We start from the raw sequence: 23645 nt of genomic DNA on the forward strand, positions 1-23645 counted from the left end.
AGTTCCTCTGCACAGGGCATCTGGATGCTCATCTTCATAACCACAATGGAGTGAGTCAGCCAGTCCCACCACACCGGAGTAGTGTACAATATAATCATGATAAACTCTGTGTCACAGAATTAAGCACCCTTGCTCTCCTTGTAATGAGCTAATCATGATAAACTCTGTCACAAAATTAAGCACCCGGGCTCTCCTATAAGGAGCTGCATTCATACTATAGCCAGGTGTTTATTATAATTTTCTGTAATGAAAGAAAACACAAAACTATTAGTATTTAATTAACTAATCAGGGGGCATGTAAGTGGCGCTGATTCTGAACAAATAAATGCAAGCTCAAAGTGAAAGCTGCACCTTTAATAAATAAATAAAGGCACACCGCCATGAACTGTGTTAGTGGCGTTCACCTCTGCTACTCCTTTACATTAGAATTGAAAGATGTTCAGTGGAGTTACATTTTAAGTCAAAGTGTTGCCGTGCAAACTCGGGAGCTAAGAGGGAATGGTGCGTGGTGGTTCAAGCTGCTTGAATAGTACTTACTCAAAACTAAAGTCTGCAAAATAAACCAGCAGGCAAAGAACAACAAGGGAAGAAGGGTGACGAGACGCATGGGGAGCAGCAGCCTTTGATCTGCCGTCCGGCCATGCAGTGAATAATTAGGGGAGGAGAAATGCCGGCCTGAGGCCGAGCGCAAAGCAACAGATGGCTGTGGGGTATGATAAAAGGAGAGAAAGCCTGTGAGCTTATGAAGCTACAAGCACTACATGATTCATAGCACTGTCCATGACTCAACACCAACCCCATTAGCTCTATTGTCTCTACACCCCATCTTAATATTATGGCCAAATACCAGTTATGTTGCAGTGCCATTTTATAGCCTATTTCTAATCCATATCACTTCATAGGCATATTCCCAATCTGCTAGCACAAATCGTTCCCCTGTGGTTAAATAAATTTCGAAAGTATAAAAAGCGCCCTAGAGCTGAGTCCTAAACTCGGTAATCACTGCGTCCATCTCCACAGTGAACATCGATAAACTAATGACAAATTCTGAACAAACAGCCTCCCCGTGAGAGAAACCTGTCGCTAGACTAACAGCAATCTATTCCCAAGGTACACCCCACGGACAAAACGACAAAGTCTCAGGCGTCCGCTACGGCGAGCTCACCTCCTCTGTTTAAATGTTCCCTCGTGTATCCTGGTCCAGAACGGAAGAGACAGTGTTGGGAGAAGTGTCCGTTTAAATACCCTGTCTAATTAGAAAAGTCAACACACCTGTGTACCCTTCAACTTTCCATGATAAGGAGTGAGCACATATTTATGTTTTAGAGAGCGAGTTTTTAGCCATACTGCCAAAATTATATGGTTCCTAAATTGCATATGGAGAAAATAAGCTGGTAGCACATACAAATTCTGTATTTGCAATACCCGAAAGTAATTAATAACAAATACTGGAATCATTCGTGAATCAGGCGTATACCCGGCGCGAACACCATAAGACTCTTGCTCTAAGGCACGCTGCAATAGCAATCGTGCTACACGCACGTGTAATCAAGAGCTAAGAAATCAACTATAAGGCTTTCGTATTGGTAAAGTGTCAACACATGTTTTAAACATATCTCTGGGGTGCTGGGCCATTTTCTCAAACGTCACCGCCAAAGTTTCTGCTTGGTATGTTCCATATAGAGAACATCAACTAATAGCATGTGCAGATTCTATATTTACAAAACCCAACAATAATTGTTAAAAACCAGATACTGCAATCATTTGTAAGTCAAGCTATATGACCGGAACGAAAACCATAAGTCTCTACGTCACAGACTCGCTGCCAAAGCAATCGTGCTACACGCACGTGTAATCATAAACGATGATATCAAGTGTAAGATATAAAGATTTCGTATTAACAGAATGTCAATCTTGTTTTTAAAAATATCTCTGGGGTGTTGCTAATATGAACCATTGGTTATTATATATGGAACCTCACCTTAATGCAGTAAATGAGCAATGAGGGTGATACTAGTAAAACAAGTTTAAACAAGGCAACGCTGGGAGGGGGGCTGGGCACGAACTGAAGTGCTCTGGCAAGAAGCATCAGAGGTGCCACTGGGAGAGCTGCGCTTAGAGCTTAGTGCTGGCACAAAAGGGATGCTGCAGGGCAGGAGTGAGGTGCACTGGCAGAGCAACGCGTGGGTCTGCGCATTGGAGCAGTGGGGCCTACTGCAAGAAGCATCAGAGGTGCCACTGGGAGACCTGTGCTTAGACCCAGTGCTGGCATAGCAGGGACGCTGCAGGACAGGAGAGAGGTGCATTTAATGGGCCAAGACATTTCTGCTACTGAAATAGCAGGTGATGCTGCAGGGCAGTGCTGATGTAACCTGGAAGAGCTGTGCTTGGAAGTCCGTGCTAAAACAGCAGGGGCGCTGCAGATTGTGGTGCACGGGCAGAGATGGGTGTGGGTGTCAGCACTGGCACAGCTGGGCTAGTTCCGAGGTGCATTGACAGAGCTGCGTGCGGTTTGTGGACTTTGAAATGCGGAGACTGATAAGCATAATGTCAGACGAAAGGAAGAAAGATGCGGTCTTCAATTTCACTAGTGGTAGCAACTTAAGTTATTAAAAACGTAGAGGACTCTGATGTGATGTGCTGCGAGTGGCTGGGAAACTGAAAGTCGGGTTGAAGCAACAGATATCTGAATTAAACAAAATGGGCGGCCAGCCTGCGGCCGGCCATGAATAATTAGGGGAGGAGAAGCCCTTTGGGAAACTGAAAGTTCGGCCGGACTGCGGCCGGCCATGAATAATTAGGGGAGGAGAAGCCCTTTGATGTGCTGGGCTGGCCGTGAATGCGCGTGCTTGTTTGCTCACGTGATTCACGTGAACTTCAAGAAAACCGCAGCAGAAAGCCCTTGGTTTGACGATGATTTTGGCTACTTGAATTCTCGCTCCCTCAATGCGCTTGCGCGCATTGTAGGTCACGAGACCTAAAAATGGTACGAAGAGTACAAATACGAACTGTGTTTAGTTTAAATACTGCTTCTAATGGATATTGGGCCTGCCGACTTCTTGAATGGACCTTTTGCCAAGCGCCAGACCAGAAGCGGAAAAGGTCTCTGAAGTAGCATTTCACTCTCGCCAGCTTGAGATGAATACATCATCGGCGCAGTCACGAGTGTTGTTGCAAGTACATGTGAGATGTTTCTCTCTCTATTTTTTCCCTTCTTTGATATGAATTCGTTCCAAATAATAAGACATTATTCCTCACCCGCAGCTCTCTGGCTTGACACTTTTGAGAGGTGTAAACTAATGTCAGGGACAAACATTCATAAGTTCCACGGGTTTCGCTGCTCTGACCATTGCTTCCACTTAGATTTCAACAATTCTGGTGGATTCTACTCCGACTCTGGTGACTTCTGCTTTGACTTTGAGGCCGTCTGAGCCCACGTCCTTCATTTCTACCAGCATTAAACTGTTTTAGAATTAAAATGAACGCCTATACCAGTGACGTTGCAGTCCAGACTGAAGATGTGAAGTCTACATTGTTAGATATCTGAAATGAGGCTGTTCAATTTGCAATTGCTTTGGGATAGCATCTAAATATTCATTCAACTCAAATAATTGAAAATTATGATATAGGTATGAGTGACCCTCACATGGCTAGGCATGCCTTATAGGGGTCAGGTGGCTAAAGTGGGGTAGGTGGTTTAATTAAATTATGAAACAATAATACAAAATTACACTGTTAAGATAGTCCTTGTATTTGAATTTTAGTATTCTTTGCTTCTAGATAAGCTACTCAGAGCAACTTTAACTTCTGCCCGTTAACAGCCCCAAACTCCTTCTTTGTATGGATTGGACTTGGAAACCTAAAGTTCATTTGGGAGTTACAAGAGGGCTCGAATGATCATCAAATCTTGCAAGTAAGAAGGGTTTGGTATTTGCCTGATTTTGCTTATATTTTTGACTAGTCATGGGTCAGTCATGGTAACCATAACCAGAACCACCTCTGATGGTGAGGCACCACCCATGTGTCTTGGTAGTGATTTAGTTAGTGTTTGTTTTTCAATGTAGTGCCCCCAGGTTTTCAAACTGTTACATTAAAGATCTTACAGTCAAAACTGCAGATATATGGCGGGCCTGGTATAAGGTATGTAATGTCATAAGATATTGCTGTTTTGTACCTTTGCAGGCTATTCCTTCGTCCCCAACATGTGCCAGGATCTAGTGTGCTGCACATGGGATGTCTAAAGGTCTTGGTAAAGTGGGTCAGATGTTTCACAATCGTGTATTGTGGCCATTCTCTGACATCCAAGCTGAATGCCCAAAACCGTTTTTCTCAAATATATATAAGATGATAGACTGTTGACGATATTTTTGGGCCTGGTAAAATCCCGTCAATGCACTCACTGATTGCAGGGCACTCTGAACCTGCGTTTACACAGATATGCCAGTTACTCCTACAGACATCTCCTGGGGATGTTGAGGGTATGGCCAATTCCCAGCGGCATCTCTAAACCACCTGCAATGGGCAAACATATAAACATTTTGAGCAGACTGTGAATAAAATATTACAATGGTCTGTGGAAGGGGCAGTGGTCTTAGGAGTTTCTCATTCACTCTCATTCTTCTCTTCACACCACGCCCTCAGGCAGTCTCTCAGACATTTCCATTCTTTTTCTCCCCATATCTTTCTGAAACACTCGATTTTTTTTTTTTTAAATATATTTTTATTGCAGGAATTAGCAAATTGTTACATACTTGACCAGCATTATAAATCAAACAAAGTCAGTGAAATGTAACCCTCCGTCCCCCTGCAATATGTACACAGCCATTCAGCCAATAGCCCAATGGTTGGGCGGCATAATTCAAGGGGGGCTCAACAGGAAGTTGAAGCTGGTCTGGATGATCCATCGTCCGTCATCTGCTTTTCTAAACAAGCCCACAAAACCAAAAGAAAACCCCTCCCTCAAAACACTATAAACCGAATTAACCCCCGCCCCACCCCGCCATCAGTGCACGGCAACAACCGCAGTAGGATTGGTGAAAGGACCCATGAGGAGAGTAACAGATCTAAAAGGTGTAATCGCCTATCGGGACTCGGGGTGAGCTGCTTCCTCACTTTCGGAGTCGCTGGGGGCGCAATAATCCCTTAGGGCCTGTACCAATGTCTCCCATTCCAGCGCTGCCTCCTGCGCCTTCTCGTTATGCTGTCTCCTAGCTAACTGATATCTCAGCGTGCTTTCTCCCGCTGCCCATTTCAAGAGTTCGCTGTGCCATCGGCCTCCCGTCGGACCGACCCGTGCCTTCCAGTTCCTGGTCACCTCTCGTTTTGCAAGGAGAAGCCCCAAATCAATGAATTTGCTAGTAATTTTGTTTTTGGGGGTATGTGGAAACCAGTGGAGGAGTCCCACTGCCGCATCAACCAATAATGACCTCCCTGTTACCTCCTCCAGGGTCTTCCCCACTTCCGTCCAGTATAAGGACAATCCCGGGCAGGACCACAACATGTGGAGGAGGTCTGCCTCCGGCACCTGGCACCTGGGGCAGTCCGCAGTGTCCGTAGCAAAATACTGTTTGATTTTCGCCGGGGTCAGATATGCCCTGTGAAGTATATAGTAATGGACCAGTTGAAATCGGGCGTGACGCGTGCCCTTCCAGGCTCGTCGCATGAGTTGGGACCAGGTCGTCTCCGGGATCTCCTTACCTATGTCCTCCTCCCAACGGGTTCTCAAAGTGGTGAGGGGGGCCAGCCCCTCATTGATTAGTCTGCCGTAGAGGCAAGTGACCGCCTTTACCGTACCCGCAGACATCATGACGTATTGGCACACTGGAGATGTAGGGGGTTCCTCTTGCCCGTGCTTCCAGTGTGCCTGGATCGCTCGGACCAGGGCCGAGTGCAACAGAAAGTCACCGCGAGGAACCTCGAAGCGGTCAATGAGCTCCTGAAAGGGCAAAAGCGCCCCGTCCTCATAGAGGTCCCCTACCAATTGTAGGCCCGCGTCTTCTCAGTCCGCTAACCGCGACCAATCACCGCCATGGGGCAGAGCCGTCAGCATGCCCAAAGGTATTTCGGGCGCATACGGTATTCGCAGTTGGCCCCGGGCATGGACCCGGTTCCAGCACAGGCGAATGGTCTTCTCCTCCATCGATAAGTCCTGTAAAGCCAGCCGCTGTCGCAGCGCTATGAAGGAGAGAACATGTCTGGCCATCCCCGTGCCCCTCCTGTCCTCCGGGCCCCGGAATTCCCTGGCTATCTCCTGGGTGAGGGTCTGTAGTTGTGCCGCTAGGTAGTATTTTTCGAAGTCCGGTACGGCAAGCCCACCCTCGTCTTTCGGTCTCATCAGGGTCTTGAGGGCCACTCTTCGGCGGCCCGAGCCCCAGAGGAATCCGACTATCATCGACCGTAAGAGTCTAAATGTGGCCGGCGGGACCCAGATCGGTAGCGTTCGGAAATAATACAGCAACCGGGGGAGCGCCACCATTTTGAGCAAAGCAATCCACCCCGCCACCGAGAGCGGTAGCGTCGCCCAGAAATCCATATTACCCCGTAGCGCTCGGGTGCTGCGAGCAATATTCCCATCCAGGAGGTCAGCTGGTTCATGGTAAACGTACACCCCCAGGTATTTAAAGCAGTCAGGTTCCCATCTAATCTCTCCACCGACAACAGGGCTAGGCGTGCCTCTGCGAACCGGGAAGAGACAGGTCTTAGCCCAGTTCACTCGAAGGCCCGAGACCTCCCCAAACGCCGTGAGCGCCGTCGCAGCCCCCTGCAGGGCAGTAACCGGGTCCTCAAGGAAGAGCAACAGGTCATCGGCGTAGAGCGAGATGTAATGTGGGCCCGAGGGTGTCCGCAGGCCATTATAATGGGTTCCCGATCGGAGTAGCAGAGCCAGTGGCTCCACCGCCAACGCAAAGAGAAGCGGGGATAACGAACAACCCTGTCTCGTGCCCCTCTCCACCGGGTATTGTGAGGAAACCAGCGGGCCTGCCCGAACCCTGGCCGATGCCGAGGCGTATAGGACCGTTGTCCATCTGATGAAACCCTCGCCGAGGCCGAATCGCAGTAGCACCGTGCGCAGGTAGTCCCATTCGAGGCTGTCAAAGGCCTTCTCTAAGTCCACCGATAGGACCACCGGGCACGGGGCGTCCACGAGCGGTTCTCCCAACAACCTACGGATGTTCATGGTCGTGTTTCGCTTGGGGATGAATCCAGCCTGGTCTTCGTGTACCAGAGAGCCCATGTGACCCAGCAGCCTCGAAGCCAAGATGCTTCTCAGTATTTTATAGTCGACCGTCAGCATTGATAAAGGACGGTAGGACGCCGGATCGGACGAGTCCCTTCCCGGCTTGAGAAGGGGCACCACTAAGGCCTCGCACATCAAGCCGGGGAGCCGACCAAGTCTCTTCGCCTCTCTGTATACTATCAATAACCTTGGTGCTAGGAGGTCAACATAAGCTGCATAAAATTCAATAGGAAGGCCGTCTAGGCCCGGGGTCTTATTCCTCGCCATCTTTTTAATGGCACTGTGGATCTCCCCCAGTTCAATGTCTGACCCCAGGGTTTTCGCCACGTCAGGCTCCACCATCGGGAGCTCTAGGGGTCGTAGATAATCATCAAGCAAATCAGGGTCTCTGGCAGAGCGACTGCGGTACAAGCGTTCGTAGTAGCGTAGGTAGCAGCTCAGGATCTCAGGCTGAGTGTGCACTTCGGTCCCGTCTGCCATGCGCATGGACGTCGTCAGTGAGGTCTGGCGCGTGGGGTTAGCCAGCCATGCTAGCAGTGCGCTCGACCTATCTCCCTCTGCAAGGGACCTAACCGTATAGGCCTTGTAGTCGAAACAGCGCAGCCGTTCAACCTCTGCCGCCACCGCTTCCTTCGCCTCTACCGTGCTCTCCTGGAGTTCAGGATGCCCGGGGCGGCGGAGCTCCAACTCACGAAGCTTCCGGTCCGCAGTAGCTAAGTCGTCAAGGATAACCCGTCTTATGCCTACCTTTTTTGAGATGCAATAACCCCTCACCACCACCTTAAAAGCATCCCATTCTAGCACCCTCGAGCTCGCAGTGCCCCTGTTGGAAGCGAAATATTCCGAGATCTTATCTCCTAGGTCCGTTTTGAAGACACTGTCCTCAAGGATCTCGTGACGTAACTTCTAGGTGGGCACCGCAGGCACCCCAGGAAGCCAGCGAAGGTCCAGCAGGAGGGGGTTATGATCTGAGATGGTCCTGGTTAAATACTCAGACCGGATCGCCGCTGAAACCAGTTCAGCCGAGCCAAGAAATCCGTCTAGTCTAACGTGTAGCTCGTGCAGTCTCGAGAAGTAAGAATAATCTCTTGCGGCAGGGTGCTGCGCCCTCCAAATATCCGTCAGACCCCAGTGCATCTGCCAGTCCCCACGACCTTTAGCCACACGGCGAACCGGAGAGTCAGGGAGAGGCGGATGCGATCGATCAGTCTCCACATTCACTACTGAGTTGAAATCTCCACCGAGCAAGAGGGGCCCGGAGAAGAAGTGGGCCAACGAGCCCGATAACCTGGAAAAGAAGGCAACTTGGTCCATATTGGGTGCGTAAACACAGCAAACGTTCAGGTCCCTCCCCCCCAGAGTGCCCGAAATGGCCACATAGCGCCCCTCCGGGTCCACCACCGATTTCGTGACCTGGAAGGGAACCTCAGCTCTAATCCAAATCAGCGCCCCCCTGGCATACGCGGAGTACGACGTGCAAAAGACCTGCCCTCTCCACCTACGCTGCAGCGCCGCCCCTTCCGCCTTGTTCAGATGGGTCTCCTGCAACAGCGCCATTTGTACCCCTCTACGCACTAAATAAGCGTGTACTTTGTGACGTCTAGACATGGTGTGAGGGCCCCTGCACATTCCAAGTAATACATTTCACATTAGCAACATCAGCCATTGTCCCATATTGTTCGTGCAAAGTCTCCCCATCCGGGTCCCAGCAAAGAAAGAACAACAAGCAACCCAGCACTGATGGCGGCCATTTTCCCCAACCAAAACTCAACAACCCCAACTCGATCAAATCCCTTACCCACCCTCCCCAGAACAGGACCCAAATAGCACCATCTAGTTCCCATCCAAACCATATCCTCAAAAAAAACCCTGTCCCCGACTAATCCTGCGGTCGCCACCGTAGGAAGGCCTTAAGGGCCAAGTGCGGGCTGGGCGTTGGCAGTGGGCCCTCGATACTCTGGCTACCAGGACTAAAGCTAGCCCAAAACCGTACTGGTAACCCTCAGGGCACGAGCAAGGCACCCCACCCCCACCTCCCCGGGAATCATGATCAATCGTCGGTACCCGCCACCCCCACTCCGGGCCCCACCCAAACGATTGCAGCTCACCCCGTCAACCCTGTCCATCCAGAAGGTCCTCAACCGATTTCGGTGTAATCACCGGCGTGTGGACGCTATCAGTCACCGACTCCTCCGAGTCCGTTGGTTCCCCCTCGTCACCAGGGTCCGCCTCCTCTTCGATGGTGCCGTCCCGTGAGCCAGACAACGCTGATAACACCTCCAACACTCCCTTCTGCTCCGTCGATGTCTCCGCAGTTGAGGGTCCTCCCGAACGGCCACGGCGACTCCGAATTCTCTTGGATCGCCGTCGCTGTCCCGGCTCCACCACTAGCTGAGATGAAGAGCCAAAGCCATCCTTCCCGGCTCTATAAAGTTCAAGCCAGTTACAGACCTCCTCCGGGGTATCAAAGAATTGAGTTTTGTCATCGACAATTATGCGGAGCCGCGCGGGAAATAGGAGCGAGTATTGGATGCCCTCGCTCCGGAGCTCGCGTTTGACTGCCAAGAATGAGAACCGCCTGCGTTGGGTCTCATAGGTGTAGTCCGGGAAGATGTTCACCTGGCTGTTCTCCACCTCGAATGGGCCATTATGTCTGGCGGCATTAAGGATGAGGTCTCTGTCCCGAAAGTGCAATAACCGTGCTACCACCGGTCGCGGGGCACGGCCCTGTTGCGGCGGCCTCGCTGGAACTCTATGTGCTCGCTCCAGGGTGTAGAAAGAGGATAGACCCTCCGGAGCCACTGTGTCTCGGAGCCAGGCTTCCAAGTAGGCCACCATGTCACCATTCTCAATCTTCTCCGGCAGGCCCACCACTCGAATGTTGTTGCGTCTGTTACGGCCTTCCGCATCTTCCGCTCGTTGCTCCAGAGCAGTAATCCGGGATAGGGCATCCTTCATTGTCGCGGCCAGGGTGCGCTGCGCTGGCTCCAAAGTTTTCACCGAGCCTACTACTTCCTTGACCCTATCCGAAAGTTTGCCATGATCCGCTCTAAGGAGGCCCAGACGCGTCGCCACCTGGGCAATGTCCTGCTGGAGGGCCGAGCGTGTGGTCGCAATCGCCTCCAAGACACGGTCAAATTGTTGTTGCAGTGGTGCGCCACCAGAACTCTCCGGATCTTTACGTTCCTCTTTGTCCGGGGTCCCTGAATCTGATGCAGCTGGGGTAGTCCCCTTGGCTCCCCTTGGTTTCCCCATGTCGCAGGAATCACGCTGTGTGGATCCAGCTAGAGGCGCCACCAAGTGCGGGCTTCGGCTATGTCTCTCCCGGTTATTGGTCTTCGGGTCGGGGGTCGGCGATCTCCGTCTCCAGGGCCTGTTGGACCTCCACAGCTTCGGCCCGCGCCGCCACCAAGTCGTCGGAGGGCACTGAGGAGGAGGCGGAGACAGTTGGCGCCGGGTCGGGCAGGCCCGCCTGGCTGATGAGGACCCGGAGCGAGGGCCACCAACACCACCGGAGACTTTGTGGCGCCTAGGGGCAGTGCCTCCCATGGGAGTGGGTCGATCGGGGAAATGCAGCCAGGTGCGGTCCAGGGGGGCAGTACCGCAGGCAGGGCCTCCAGGCGTCCGTGTGCCGAGGTCCACTATAGTGAGGGCATCCGACCCTCCAGGCGTGTTCCCTGTTGCCTGAGTCCAATCAGATCTGTACCCAGCCCCTCATATCGCGGGGAAGCGAAAAGGTGGAGGGTACGCTGTGGCTAGCGATGTTCCTCCAGTTCAATGGTCCCGTCCAAGGGGACAATGAGGTCCGGGCGCCATGTTGGGTCGCACTCCCCGGATCCACAAACTTCGATTTTCCGTCGGGTCACCTCATGTATGGGCTGCACCGAAGTCCCCGGCAGGTCCCAGTCGATCCGATCAACAGTTTGCGGGGGTTAGGGTGCCCCACGGCCTCCGATTTACAGGATAATTCCGGGCACAGTCCCGAAGCCGAGCTCTCAGGCGACCACCGCCATCTGCGCCCAAGCCACGCCCCTTCTGAAACACTCGATGTGTGAATCTCACACCTCCTCTCTTTCCTCTTCTGCACCCTCCCAAAAACGTACTTCCTTGCATCTCGTTCACTTCATGACCTCTACTCACAATGCACACGCTCGCCTGTAAGCACTCCATTTTCTTTAACTAGCTCTGTCAATTTTTCACAGCTGTATATCTCCTTTACAGGCTTTCACCTATAATCATAATTACAGCTGACACACCTGACCATTGCTCATTGCTCTCTGCAGAGAGGCTAAGTATTAAATGAGCATGTATTCTGAACTCCTTATGACCAACAGATAAGCACTTTGAGAAATTCCCACTACATTTGACCTGAACTCCACAGCTGTGAATCACTGCCCACTCACAACCTGAACTCAAGCAGCTACATAGAGGCACTCTTTTCACACTGCGCACTACATATTGAGTATTCTGTTACATAAAAAAATGCCAATACACAACGTGCTGGAAAACGTTAGACCTGACAACCCTGGTGTGGTATTCCCCCAAACCTTTTGCCTTCATGCCTCCTATTTTTCTTAATCAGTTTTTTTTGGCTTTAGGACTCTGTGCACTTTACCACTGCTAATCAATGCTGAAGTGATTGAGCTCTCGCCTTCAGACATGGTGAAATTGGCCTACACCTATTTTGCACCTTTAATTTGCATGTAAGTCCCTAGTAAATGGCAATACATGTACCCAGGGCAGAGAAATTAAATGCTACTAGTGGGCCTGCAGCACTCATTGTTCCATCCACTAAAATAGCCCTTTAAATCATGTCTCAGGCTTTCCACTACAGCCTGCAGTGCAGTTTTAAACTGCCATTTCCACCTAAAAACATAAACCTGTTGCCAGGACTATACCTTTCTTTTTAATACTTATAAGGTCACCTCTAAGGTAGAGTCTAAAGGCTCATAGAGCAGGGTGCATTGTATTTAAAAGGTAGGACTTGTGTGTAAGTTTTGCATGTCTAGCATGGACACACTCCTAAAGTCGTAAATTGTAAGTCCTTTCCCTACTACTAACTAACACTGGATTACCTCATTATATTTAATAAGTGCTAATTTTAGATTTGGAGCCGGAAGAGATATTCTGTTGAATTATAATTTACAATCCTCTTCAATGGTGAAGTTGGATTTTATGTTCCCATACCGAAAAGGCCACTTTAAAAAAGTTATAATTTTCTTGTCACAACTATTTGTGCCTTCTGTTAGTGTCCTGGGTCACATGACTGTGAATGTCTCTGCTGTTGTAGTTTGTGTATTGCCTCCGCTACGGACTCACTTGCCGCCATTGACCACGCTGGATCAGAATTACAGAGCAGAGACCGCGTTTTCGAGCCTATTATGCTGCATTTGATTTCTCGCAACATTGTGACACGATGGTTGACAGCTGGGCTACATTACGAAAGTATACTGGCATAACACGTGTCATACGATCTATGGTCCTGGACCTTGGACGCCAATAGTAACGCGCTCATATAAATTACTTAAGAGTTAATGGCTGGAGACAAGATGAGTACCGAGTAACGATGATACCTGACATATTTGCAGGATTTAAATATATCCAAAAATAAAGCGGAAAGATTGATATCTTATAGCACTGCTTCTTATATCCTTTGAATTCACAAACTCTGAAGAAACTCTTGAGAAATGGTTTCAGAAATATGCTGATAAGGTCCTGATGAAAACACTCTGTGTCGAAACGCGTTGACAGACAGACACCAACTCGAACTATCAGCAGTGGGAACCATCACAGTTTCTAACTTCCCCTTGTTATTAAGAGACTACCATATCTGTATACTGTAGTCTCTCTTTCTTTTATTGCTATTTTATATTTGATGTTAATGATTTAACATTTTTATCAACTTGTACCAATGATATTAAATTTTATATGTGACTATGATTAATGGTTATCTTACTTTCTTTTACCTGTGTTTACATAATGTTGTACTAAATTTCTTTCTGCCAGTTATTCCTATTATTGTTGCCTGGATACTGTTACTCTCTATCGCTTGCCTCCAGATAGTAACAGAAACAGGGCTTAGGTGTGTATAGGATGTACCATCCTGGCATGATGACTGCGGAGGGTCTGCACACAGCCCAACTTACACCTCAAAGGGCTTTGCCTCCTGCACGCCCAAAGGACTCTGACACCAGGCCAGTTTGGAACTTTGGCAGGGGATAGAAAGCACTTTCCAGAATGAGATGTGGGGGTAGGGCTGTGAGTTCCTCCATGGAAAGGCTCGCACCTGGTATAAACATTGGATCTCCAGAGCCACTCATCAGAACATTCTTGGATATTTGAGAGTTCCAGAAGGACTGCCCTGCTCCTTGCAGGACTGCCTTGCTATCTGGACCTGCTTGCCTTCATCCCAGGTGAATCAGAACGACTTCAAGGGTTAGTTGGCAGACCTTCTGTGTGAACTACAGGGACACAGCAAGATTCTAAGGCCTCCCTGCATCTGCCCAGCTGACCTGTTGCAACTGGACCTACAGCTGGACCTGCCTGAGCCCTGCTGGTCTGTACTGGAGTCAGTCCTGAGGTTCCTCCCAGTTCCTGGATCCTTGGCTCGAGTCTAAGTACTCCTCCCTGTGAAACTGAAGATTTCATTGGAACAGATACAACGTGATGACAAGACCGCTTATCACGGCACCTTGCTCCTCCTTATCTGCAGCTTCATCAGAACCGATCCAGCACAGCGAAGGACCTCACACTGGGACACCACACAGCACTTGATATGCAGCTTCTCCAGAACCAGTGGAGCTTGACGCAGCCCAGTGCAGCATCTCGAAGCTCCTCATCGGTGTCTTCTTCAGCATCGATGCAGCGCGACGCAGACTCGCTCAGGACCTCACATCTCCTTACCTGTGACACTAAGGTACAACTCCCAGCAGGCAAAACTGGGTACTGTGCCCGGCCTACTTCATCATGATTGTCCTAAACTTGTGAGTTTGTCCAAGTCTGGTACGGTCAGATAACCGCAGTTGGCACTTTGTGCTTCTTGGCGCTATTTTAACTAAAGCTTTAAAATTCAATATGTTATGCTCTACTGATTGGATTGTTGTCGTTATGGTATTATTTTATTAATTATAATTTGCTCTATTGTTCTAAATTGGTTTGGGATTTTGTTTGTGTTGTCACTTTATTACTTTTTGTGTACTGCATAAATACTTTACATATTGCCTCTAAGTTAAGCCTGACTTCTGAGAGGGCAGAGTCTGTTTTTGCTGGCTGTGGCTGTCACTAATGATGGGGTGCAAGTGAGAGGAGGTGCCAGGATACTTGCAGATGTGGGAACCAGCCCCATGTGCACCTCACTGCATACCCCACCCCAACCCAGTTGATGCCACTACCGATTCCTATGTCATAAAGTTTAATAAGGAGGTGGTTGTGAGAAATGGGGTTGTTGGTTGAATGGGGGATGTCCCCTGTTCAAGCAACAACCACAACCGCGTCGGGGTGAACAACCAAAGTCACTAAATTAACCTGTGACTGGGCCCAATCCCCTTTCTGATCATACTCGCGATCCATTGAGGCCGGCTATATTTTTTTTTTACTCTGGCCCAATCGCGTGTGACTAGACATCTGCCGTTGGCACAATTATCTTTTAGGCACTCATTTTTACCTTCAACTTTAAACATTCGTAACCCTGGGTCAGCTGATATGTGTTGTTTTGATAATTTATTAAAATGTACTCTTTTTCAAAATAGGTGTAGGATTTATTTTTGTGTTTTCGCTTTTTCACTGTGCGATACATGAATACTTTACACATTGTCTCTTAGTTAACCCTGACTGCTTTTGTGCCAATCTACCGAAGGGTTAAGCACAGGTTAATTTAGTGACTTTTGAAGTTCACCCTGAAAGGGATTGTGGCTGTTGCTTGAGCAAGGTTATCACTCCACTCAACCAACAACCCAATTTCTCACAGTTAGGAATGAGGATATTACACTATTATGCACTTTATGTCCATTTGTTTTTTTTTAATTAAGCTGTGAACTGTCTGTTGCCTAGATGGGTGGGAAATTATTTGATTTGGAAATCGATGTATTGAAATTAGGATGCAGCGTGTTGATTCGATAAAAGAAAAAATGGGGTGACAATGCAGCATCTATATTCTGCCGTTATTCACATGCCTTGTTGTAGAAAGACAATGAATTGTCTGTAAAGAATTGTTTTCAAACAGTGGCTTGTGGACAGGCAGAGATACTGGTGCAGTTGTATAATACTATTTTGGTGGTCCACCTGTATGTAGCAGTCAGGCCCAGCTCGGTTCCCAAACTTTTTGTGACCACAAAAACATTCTCTGTCTAAAAGTAAGTTGAGTGTGTTGTCTTAATGTTCGAGTGTGGATGTTATTGGGTGAATGATGCAGAACACTTGAATAAGTGGTATGGTCAGTTAGGGGTTTTATCTCGGCAATCCATCGTTTTTATAATGACATGGCACTTCCTTTGTAGGTTATAGCGAAAAATGAATGTATTGTGTTGAGGTTATTTACCTAATAGTTGCACGTTTTAGGTTTGGAGTGGTGTGGGTATCACTTAGGAACGGGATTTGAAAGCAGTGGTGTCACTGCACTAAGTTCAAGATGAAAAATAAAATGATAATAACATATCGGTATTATTATCATTTTATTTTTCCTATTGAAGTGAGTGGCTCTCGAGCGAGCGGGGCTGGCCAGAGCAGGGAGAGGAGTGGTTTGCACTCCTTAAGTGCACAGGACTGATTGGCCGGCACTGTGCACTCTGCATCTTCCCCGCCAGTCTTGCTTTACAAAGTCTGGTGAGAAACATGCTAGCCTCCCAGTCCCCGTCTGAGCGCCATGGTTAGGTGCTCATACCAATCACAACGCTGCGTTGCAGCGTTTTGATTGGCTATGGGGAGTCTGGGTGCTTCCTGCTCCTTCCTTCAGCCGGCGGAGACCGGAAGAAGAGAATGGAGAAGAGGCGGCCCTGGTAAGTGATTTTTTTTTTCGTTAACGTCCTCGCCCTGCCACTCGTTCGGTAGCAGTCGCTACTGAGTCAAAGGGAATGGCTGTATGAACTAAAGGGCAGTTTCCCACTGGGTTATATTTTAAAGGGGTTATATTATTTTGTGCCATGTAAATATAATTGCGATTGCTGTGATTGACCAAGATTTCTTGTTATACACCACATGCATTTGATACTGTTGAGAATTAATATTATATTATTTAACATATACACACAACAAGTTGATATTTGTAACCTGACTATTCCCTTTTATATCTATGTGCTATTTATAATGCGATCATATTAAGAAATTATATTTGTGTTTAGTATCACTTGTTCCTTAGTATGTAATATGAAACATACAATTGCAAACGGTTACTGTATTTAACACTATTGATTAATTTCGTACATGAATTGAAATGCGAGATAATAGTGTGGAGTGTCTGTATCTGTTAGTTGTATCTTAGATATACCAAAGGTAAGATATTGGGACCCTTGAGTGTCAATAGTTAAATGTGCTCCTAAGCATTCCAGATCACGTTTTCAAGTTATCCAGTCTTTTATAGATTTGGTTTATCTTCAAGATACTTTGTTTTAACTCACTTTAAAAAAAAAATGAATTTGAATCACATTGCTCTTTGCAATTACTGCCATATTGCCAGTCTTTATTGGCCCTCTGATGTTCTTAAGACTTTGGTCCACATGTTTTTGGAAGAAGAAGGTGTTCAGTTTCATACAAAAGTCTGGTTTCTGCTGCAAACATGAGGTTGAAACAGTACTGGCGGTACTGATAACGGCTATTTTGGCTAGATGAGAAGAAGGAACCTGTTTTGTTGCTCACAGTACTGGACCAGCGAGGTCATTAGACACCGTGGACCACTATTCCATTTGCTAGCTGGGAGAGGCTGGGACCTGGAGTTTGGTTGGTGTGACATAGGGTTGCATAGACTATTCTGCTGGTAGTTTCATTAGATTGGTAAAAGCAGCTGAAAATGGTCATGACTTTTGTCTCTACTGCTGTGAGTAAGAGGGCATTCTCAAGTGAACCATACCTTTCCCACTATTTTTAATATATGTGTGGCTTCACGACCACTCATATGCTAATGAGATGTGTATCTATCTACGTGTTTTTGAGCCTTGTCTGGTAGACTAAGCTTCAGATTTTATGAATGCTGGGTGTCTAAAGTTGAGTGCTTAAAGGACTGAGGAGAGACTTCTAAATCCGTGGCATATCATCAACTCCTTTACACAAACACCTAACCATCCACTCTATGTCCTCGTGCAGCCTTTTAAGGGCACAGTTATGAACTTTCGGGTCATTTAGGATGTTGGAGTTCTAAAATTGGCATTTGAACCAGACCTTGTTATGCCCACTTTTGCTAATTTAATGTGAAACTAGTTCCTTCAAAGGTTAGTTTTAAACCCCCTATTTAGTCTTTGATTTTCACTTTAAATTGCACTTTGCATTGTTTTAAGTTTGAGGGATGTATGTAGCAGTACATGCATCTTGTGTGTCTGTCCCCCATCAGGGTGCTACATCTCTTTTTTCTCCTTTTTTTTAGGGTTTATGTACTATTTCTTGATATGTGCACCCAAGGGCACTTGGCTCGTCAAAGGCAAGCCAAGACTTAAATATTGCCGAGAAACGCTGCCTGAAGTCAGACCAGTGGGCCTGATAAGAGCACTTCTTAGAAGCCCGCTAGAGAGGTTGTTCCTAAGGTGAGAGGCATTTGTAATCCAGTATGCTACATATAATCAGGTTGCTCTGAAGCAGAGGAACCCTTGTGTTAAGAGCTCTAACTTAAAAGCCCCTCTCTTGTTAATTGCTTAAACAGAGGCTGCTGCTCTGCTACCTTAAATAATTGCACGGCACTAGTAAACCATCGTTTGGAAATCAGGAATGTGATATCTGAGAAAGCCTGGCATTTTGTTGCTGTAACTGAAACGTGGCTACCCTAATCCTTAATCGGCCTTGCAATTGCTATATTAATAGGTTATAATATTTGTTATAAAGAATATACTGTTTTAAGAGGTGGAATTGTTCTTGTTTTCAATGAAAATCTTCAGGTGTTATGCATTATTTCTTAGGATTCAGCTAGTCCTCATTTACGGATCTGTCAAATTCATAAAGAGAATATTGACTGCATCCCAGAAGTCATTACCCAGGTATCCTTAAATAAAGTATATAGTGGTGTTCGAACACAATAGAAAAGTGCCAGGAAACTGCTGAGACCAAGTCAGTTGTTTCTTCGCTCCTCCTGCCGAGCCAATCATATAATTCACAGAACCATTACAGTCTCAGAAATATTCCCAGTGTGTTGGACAGGACATTCCTTACGGCGCGGAGCAACTGAGCCCTACATTATGCAAAGGACACTCTGCAGCGATGATCTTTTGGATCTCTTATGATGCTGCTGATCACAAGCTCCTTATTATTAGTCTTAATAGGCATCAGTAGTACAGTACTTGAGAGGTTCATCGCAGGACTTAAAGGGGAACAGGAACTAACTTTTTTTCTGAGGATTATTATTTTGACTTCGGGAGACCGGCTGGGCTCCTCCTTTTCCCCACTAATGTTTAACATATATGTTCACTGACAGCCTTAATTCAGTCTTATGGCTGCAATGCCTACTCATTCACTGATTATACTCAGGTCATGATTCGCCTCGGTCAACACCTTAAATCACCCTTACCTTTGCTACGTGTCTTTTTGAAAGACATCTATCTAGTGTTGGATGATATAGAAAAGCCCGTTTTTCTGAGTGTTCATCCCAGATCTTTTACATTTTTATCGACCTGATGTTAATGTTATTTTACTGATACTATGACTTCTGTTCAGTGCCACCATGAGTGTGAATGTTTGTGCTTTCTCGCTCACTCTCAAATGAGTACGGTAAAATTGATTTCATGCAACTATTTAACTCTCCAATGAGGCCATTGTAAGTTGCCGCAGAAATTGCACCAGTGGTGTGGAAATTAAATATTATAGTTGGACTGCAGTGTGTAAGTGTACCACTCCTATATCTAAAAACAATATATGGCTGCCAGGAGCACCAGTGCGCTATGGCTGGGTTGCAGTTTAAATGTATTGGAAAAAAGAAAGAAAAAATGCCTATGCCATGGAGGAAAAAAACTGTTTTACCTATTAAAAGTCAGTATTAAAATGTGCCTTGTAAACTTGCAGGGCTGGATGTACAATATATAAAATAAAGTGGAAATTGAAATCGTGTGTCCTCACAGTGATTTACTATCCCAAAGCTGTTTTTAGTGTGTAGGTCAAACTAGATTATCAATAAACAGGCATTTGCATAATTTAAACCACTATTTTAGACCTTAGCCTGGAAAATTGCTATCAGTATGATCGAAAGATTTTTACCCAGAATCATTTCTTGGTTATAGTAGATTTTGATAACTTTTGTAGAAAATTAGCTTCAGAAAAATGTTCTTTGTGCTGCTTGGATTAAGTTTAGTCCCCGCATCTCACCTTCTGAGGCCTAATATACATTCCTGTGTTGAGTTGAGAACCTTCCTTTCCATAGCACTGCAGCCTGGGTTCAGCTCGAGTAACTGGCATACTAACAGGGATTATCCATCTTGAAGGGAGGTAGAAACAGGTGGCAAAATAAAGGACAACCTTCACGTGACCTCTTTTTACTTGTAACTTCCTAATAGGGCTGCCATGATCTGCTCCCATTCATTGTGAGAACCGTCTTGAGTCTGTGGCTCCAGTCGTAGTATAGAGAACATCAGTTCTTGACCCTGACATAGAGAGAAGACCTCATCTAAATCGGTGACTGATTTAGGGAGAGCAGAGCACTTTATGACGGAAAAAGGGTTCGTGTTTTTGGAAGTAGGGCATAGGAGTTCGACATAGTGTGAGAAAGTGGACGGGCTTGGTGGGGGAAATCTCCAGTCCCTGAGTGGTACGCAGGATATGACTGGCACCCCACCACCATCTCCCATGAACATCCATGGACCTGGAAGAATTACTTCTGAAAAAGGAGATCCTTTTGGAAGAAAGAGGACTGAAGAACCCTTAAACCCTTTGGTATTTAGGGACCTCTTCTGCAGGGGTCAGGTGGCTGGCCTTTTGTTTCCCTGTTCCTGTGACATAAAAAAGAGCAGTATTCCTGTCTCCTAAACAGTGCAACTGACCACAGAGGACTCACCCTTGCAGGAGCCACGACTGTAAAGAGACTTGGGGCCGTGAAGCCTGTGCTGAAGATCTGATGATTGCAGGAGTGACCCAAAAGAACCTTTCCAGCAGTTGGGGAAAACTGGGAGTTAGTAATTTTTTCCACCTCCAGAGCATTTTGACTGAATGCTGCGGTTTGCTAATGTAGGTTGTATCCGAGGCAGGCAAGCAAACCAGGTTTGCTCTGCTCTGAGCTTTTTCATGCAATGAAAACAGGTCATCTATATCTCACTGTAAAGATATCCGATCTCATAGAGCCCTGCATGGCTACTGGTTTCAGTGTTGACCGGCTTCAGAATTTTGAGAACCAAAAACTTTCTGAAGGTAAAACGTTGGACCAGGATAAGGCAAAAGTATATCCCAGCAGCAAATCGACGTAGGTTGCTTAAACATTGAACTTTGTCCAGCTCTTTGCTTTAGACGCCAAAACCAATGGCATTAGCGGCTGTTCGATGATGACTTTGAGAAACACTCACTGGCTTCAGCCTTGATCCTTGCCTTCTTGAGGCATCTGACATTTAAAAGGTAGACTGTGTCAGAAGGTAAAATCTTTGACTGGCACGACCAGCTTGGTGTATGCGACCTCCTCTTCATGAATTTGGCCTGAAATTGCACCTAGGTGCTCAACAAGGAACTCATCAATTTCAATGGTGCTGTGCTTTTCCTCCGTGCTTTTTGTCTTAAAATGAAGTAATTCATATCTATTTTTTCCCTTACCAATATCAATTTCTAGTCTTTTTGGTTAATCAAATTTATCAATATTATTGTATTATTTGTGTGACCTTTAAAATTGTTGGAACCACTTAAACGTACCAAGCTTCCTCTGGGGAATAGCCGCAAGCTTGTGCCATATCTACCAGGGGTTGAGCATATAGTCAGTGAGACTTATGTTGAGACCCAACCAGGGTGTGTGTTATTAAGTTGGTAAGTGTACCACTTTTCAAAATTAATAATACACTTTCTTTTTTTTAAATTTGAAAGCAAATAAAACAGGTCTAATTGTTTTTGTGAAAAAGATTGTTGTCCTTCAGCCTGGGATCCTCAAAATCTCCAGAACAAGAGGAAAAATGTGGGTATCACTCTAGATACCAATTTATCATTGTGTCTTGACTTCAATACTTTGTGTTGTTCAGCAATCACGTTACATTTGCTTTTTTGGGCCCGGCTTACCCCCCAAAGAAATGCCTTATGCAGTTGTTTCTGGCTGTGTGTCTTCAAGACATCACTACTGAGTATGCGAATTACAAGCCTCACTACAAAACGTTTGGTTAAAAAACATAGCGTACAAAATGCATTGTATAAAAAAATGTTTTTGAAGAACAGGATAAGCTTCATGGGTTACCCTTAGAACAAAGAATTTAATTCAAATGTGTTTGTCTTGCTCACAAAGCATTTCACTCTGCAGACACTCAGTGCTCATCTAATTTAATCAAACATTACAAGCATAGCTACAGCCTTATTTATCATTGTGTCTTCAGATATTTATGGCCAAGTTCTAGACATCTCATTTTAACCATACCTCAGACCATGCATCACCTTACTTTCTAATAGGCTTTTGAACCCACCTATCCTTTAGTGGTCAATTTTTCTGGTTGGTTTTGCGTCTTTACGCGCCATGAAATCTGTGTTTAAGCGCGCTTCATATTCACAGTAAATTTAAAAAGGTAATTTCGATTCTCCTGGTTGAATAGATAGGTTGAATAGATAGAGGTTGCTCTGACCATGCATATAAACTAGACTATTTGAATCTAACAGTCGGACTGCCTACTGTAGCGTCTTTCCCAGTCCTGGAGCATGCGAATAAAAAATACTCCCCACAAGAGCTGCAGTCATACATTTCTTTATTCCTCAGCATACACTCATGCCCTGCCCAGTGTAGCATGTTGGTGTTATACGCATTAGGACGCTCGTGGTTCTGGGACGGACCCTGAACAGGAACTACGTATATGTGAGGAGGTGTTAGGGTGTGGTTAATGTTGAGTCTGAGATAATGTTCAGTATGTGAGTGCATGCTGGGGACTAAAGAAGTGTTTAACCACAGCTCCCGGGTGGCGTAATGTATCTGTATGCTCCAAAGATGCAACACCAATTTCATCATGCTTCACATTAACCACACCTTAACACCTCCCATCGCATTTCGTGCTTACTCTTCAAAGTCTGCGAAGTCCCGCATTACGCTACACCTACTAAATGCAGAGATACCTATAATACAGAGGTACCGTGGTTGGACTTTAATTTCTTCCACTGTTTGTTTTGTTGATGGGCTTAAGTGGATCTTGGTCCTGAGGGGATTGTTTTTAATTGATGGATTTCATACAGTAACTAATCCATTTTGCCTCCTTTTAGAGTGAGAAACGAAGTTCCAATTTCATGTACTTGATGGTTGAATTTCCCTGCGTAACAAGTGATAGTAAAGAATATGCGATTGTATACTATGAGAAGGTGGGTAACTTGTGAATTTCAAGTTTGTGTAATGCGTTTATTTGATTGTCTGCCTGTAAGCAGCTTTTCAGTTGATAAAATTATTGTTTTCATATGTGCCGTAATCAGAAATACATTTTTTTAATCAAATTTGTAATACAACGAGGATTTTGGTATTGATAATTTGTAAATTTGTTGCTGCTGCTGAAAATCTTGAATGTGATAATTTGTGTGAAATGTTTTCTCAAGCAGGTCCTGCTCTCCAGTCAAAGAAATACTGTTTCCTCCGGTATCATTCTCGATTTCAACAGCCACTTTCCCCAGGTCCCATCTGTATTTTACAGTACGGGGTGTGTGCTTAACCACATTGGTTCTTAGTGTCAGCAGGCTTAGGACAAATGAATCATGACAAATTCTTTCTTGACCTTAGTTTTTAAGGAGTGGGTGAGTGAGCCGCTTTCCTACTAATATTATAGTTCCCTTTATGAAGGGAGACCCCTGACACATTTGCCACCCCTACCTACCTCTTTTTCTGGCAAATAGCTTACTTTAGATTCTATACCTTAAGAATAGCCTTCCAGATCCAGTGCTGTGTAAACTTTTTTTCCTCCAGCGCCACCAGAGGGCGCCATGTAGCTTCAGCCACTCATGATTTGACGGCTCTAGGGATTAGTATTCACTGCTGGTTTTCTGTGCCTCATCTACACAGGTCTGGAGCTGCCTCAATATGGAAATGCATCTGCTTTCAACAGGGACTGGGTCAAATGTCTCATAAGGTCTCAGG

General features: G+C 46.2%; 1 protein-coding gene across 2 annotated transcripts in view; it reads left to right on the plus strand.

Annotated features, from left to right (window-relative positions):
• Window positions 1–23645, plus strand: part of PIK3C3 (phosphatidylinositol 3-kinase catalytic subunit type 3) — a 682135-nt gene that overhangs the window by 166764 nt on the left and 491726 nt on the right. For both annotated transcript variants that reach the window (XM_086960327.1, XM_086960326.1), the window contains one exon: window positions 22787–22882. In XM_086960327.1, coding sequence (XP_086816453.1) covers window positions 22787–22882 — 96 coding nt within the window. The remainder of the gene's footprint in view (window positions 1–22786; window positions 22883–23645) is intronic.

This window comes from Lissotriton vulgaris, chromosome 3_1, assembly GCF_964263255.1.
Source record: "Lissotriton vulgaris chromosome 3_1, aLisVul1.2, whole genome shotgun sequence".
NCBI classification, from domain to species: Eukaryota; Metazoa; Chordata; class Amphibia; order Caudata; family Salamandridae; genus Lissotriton; species Lissotriton vulgaris.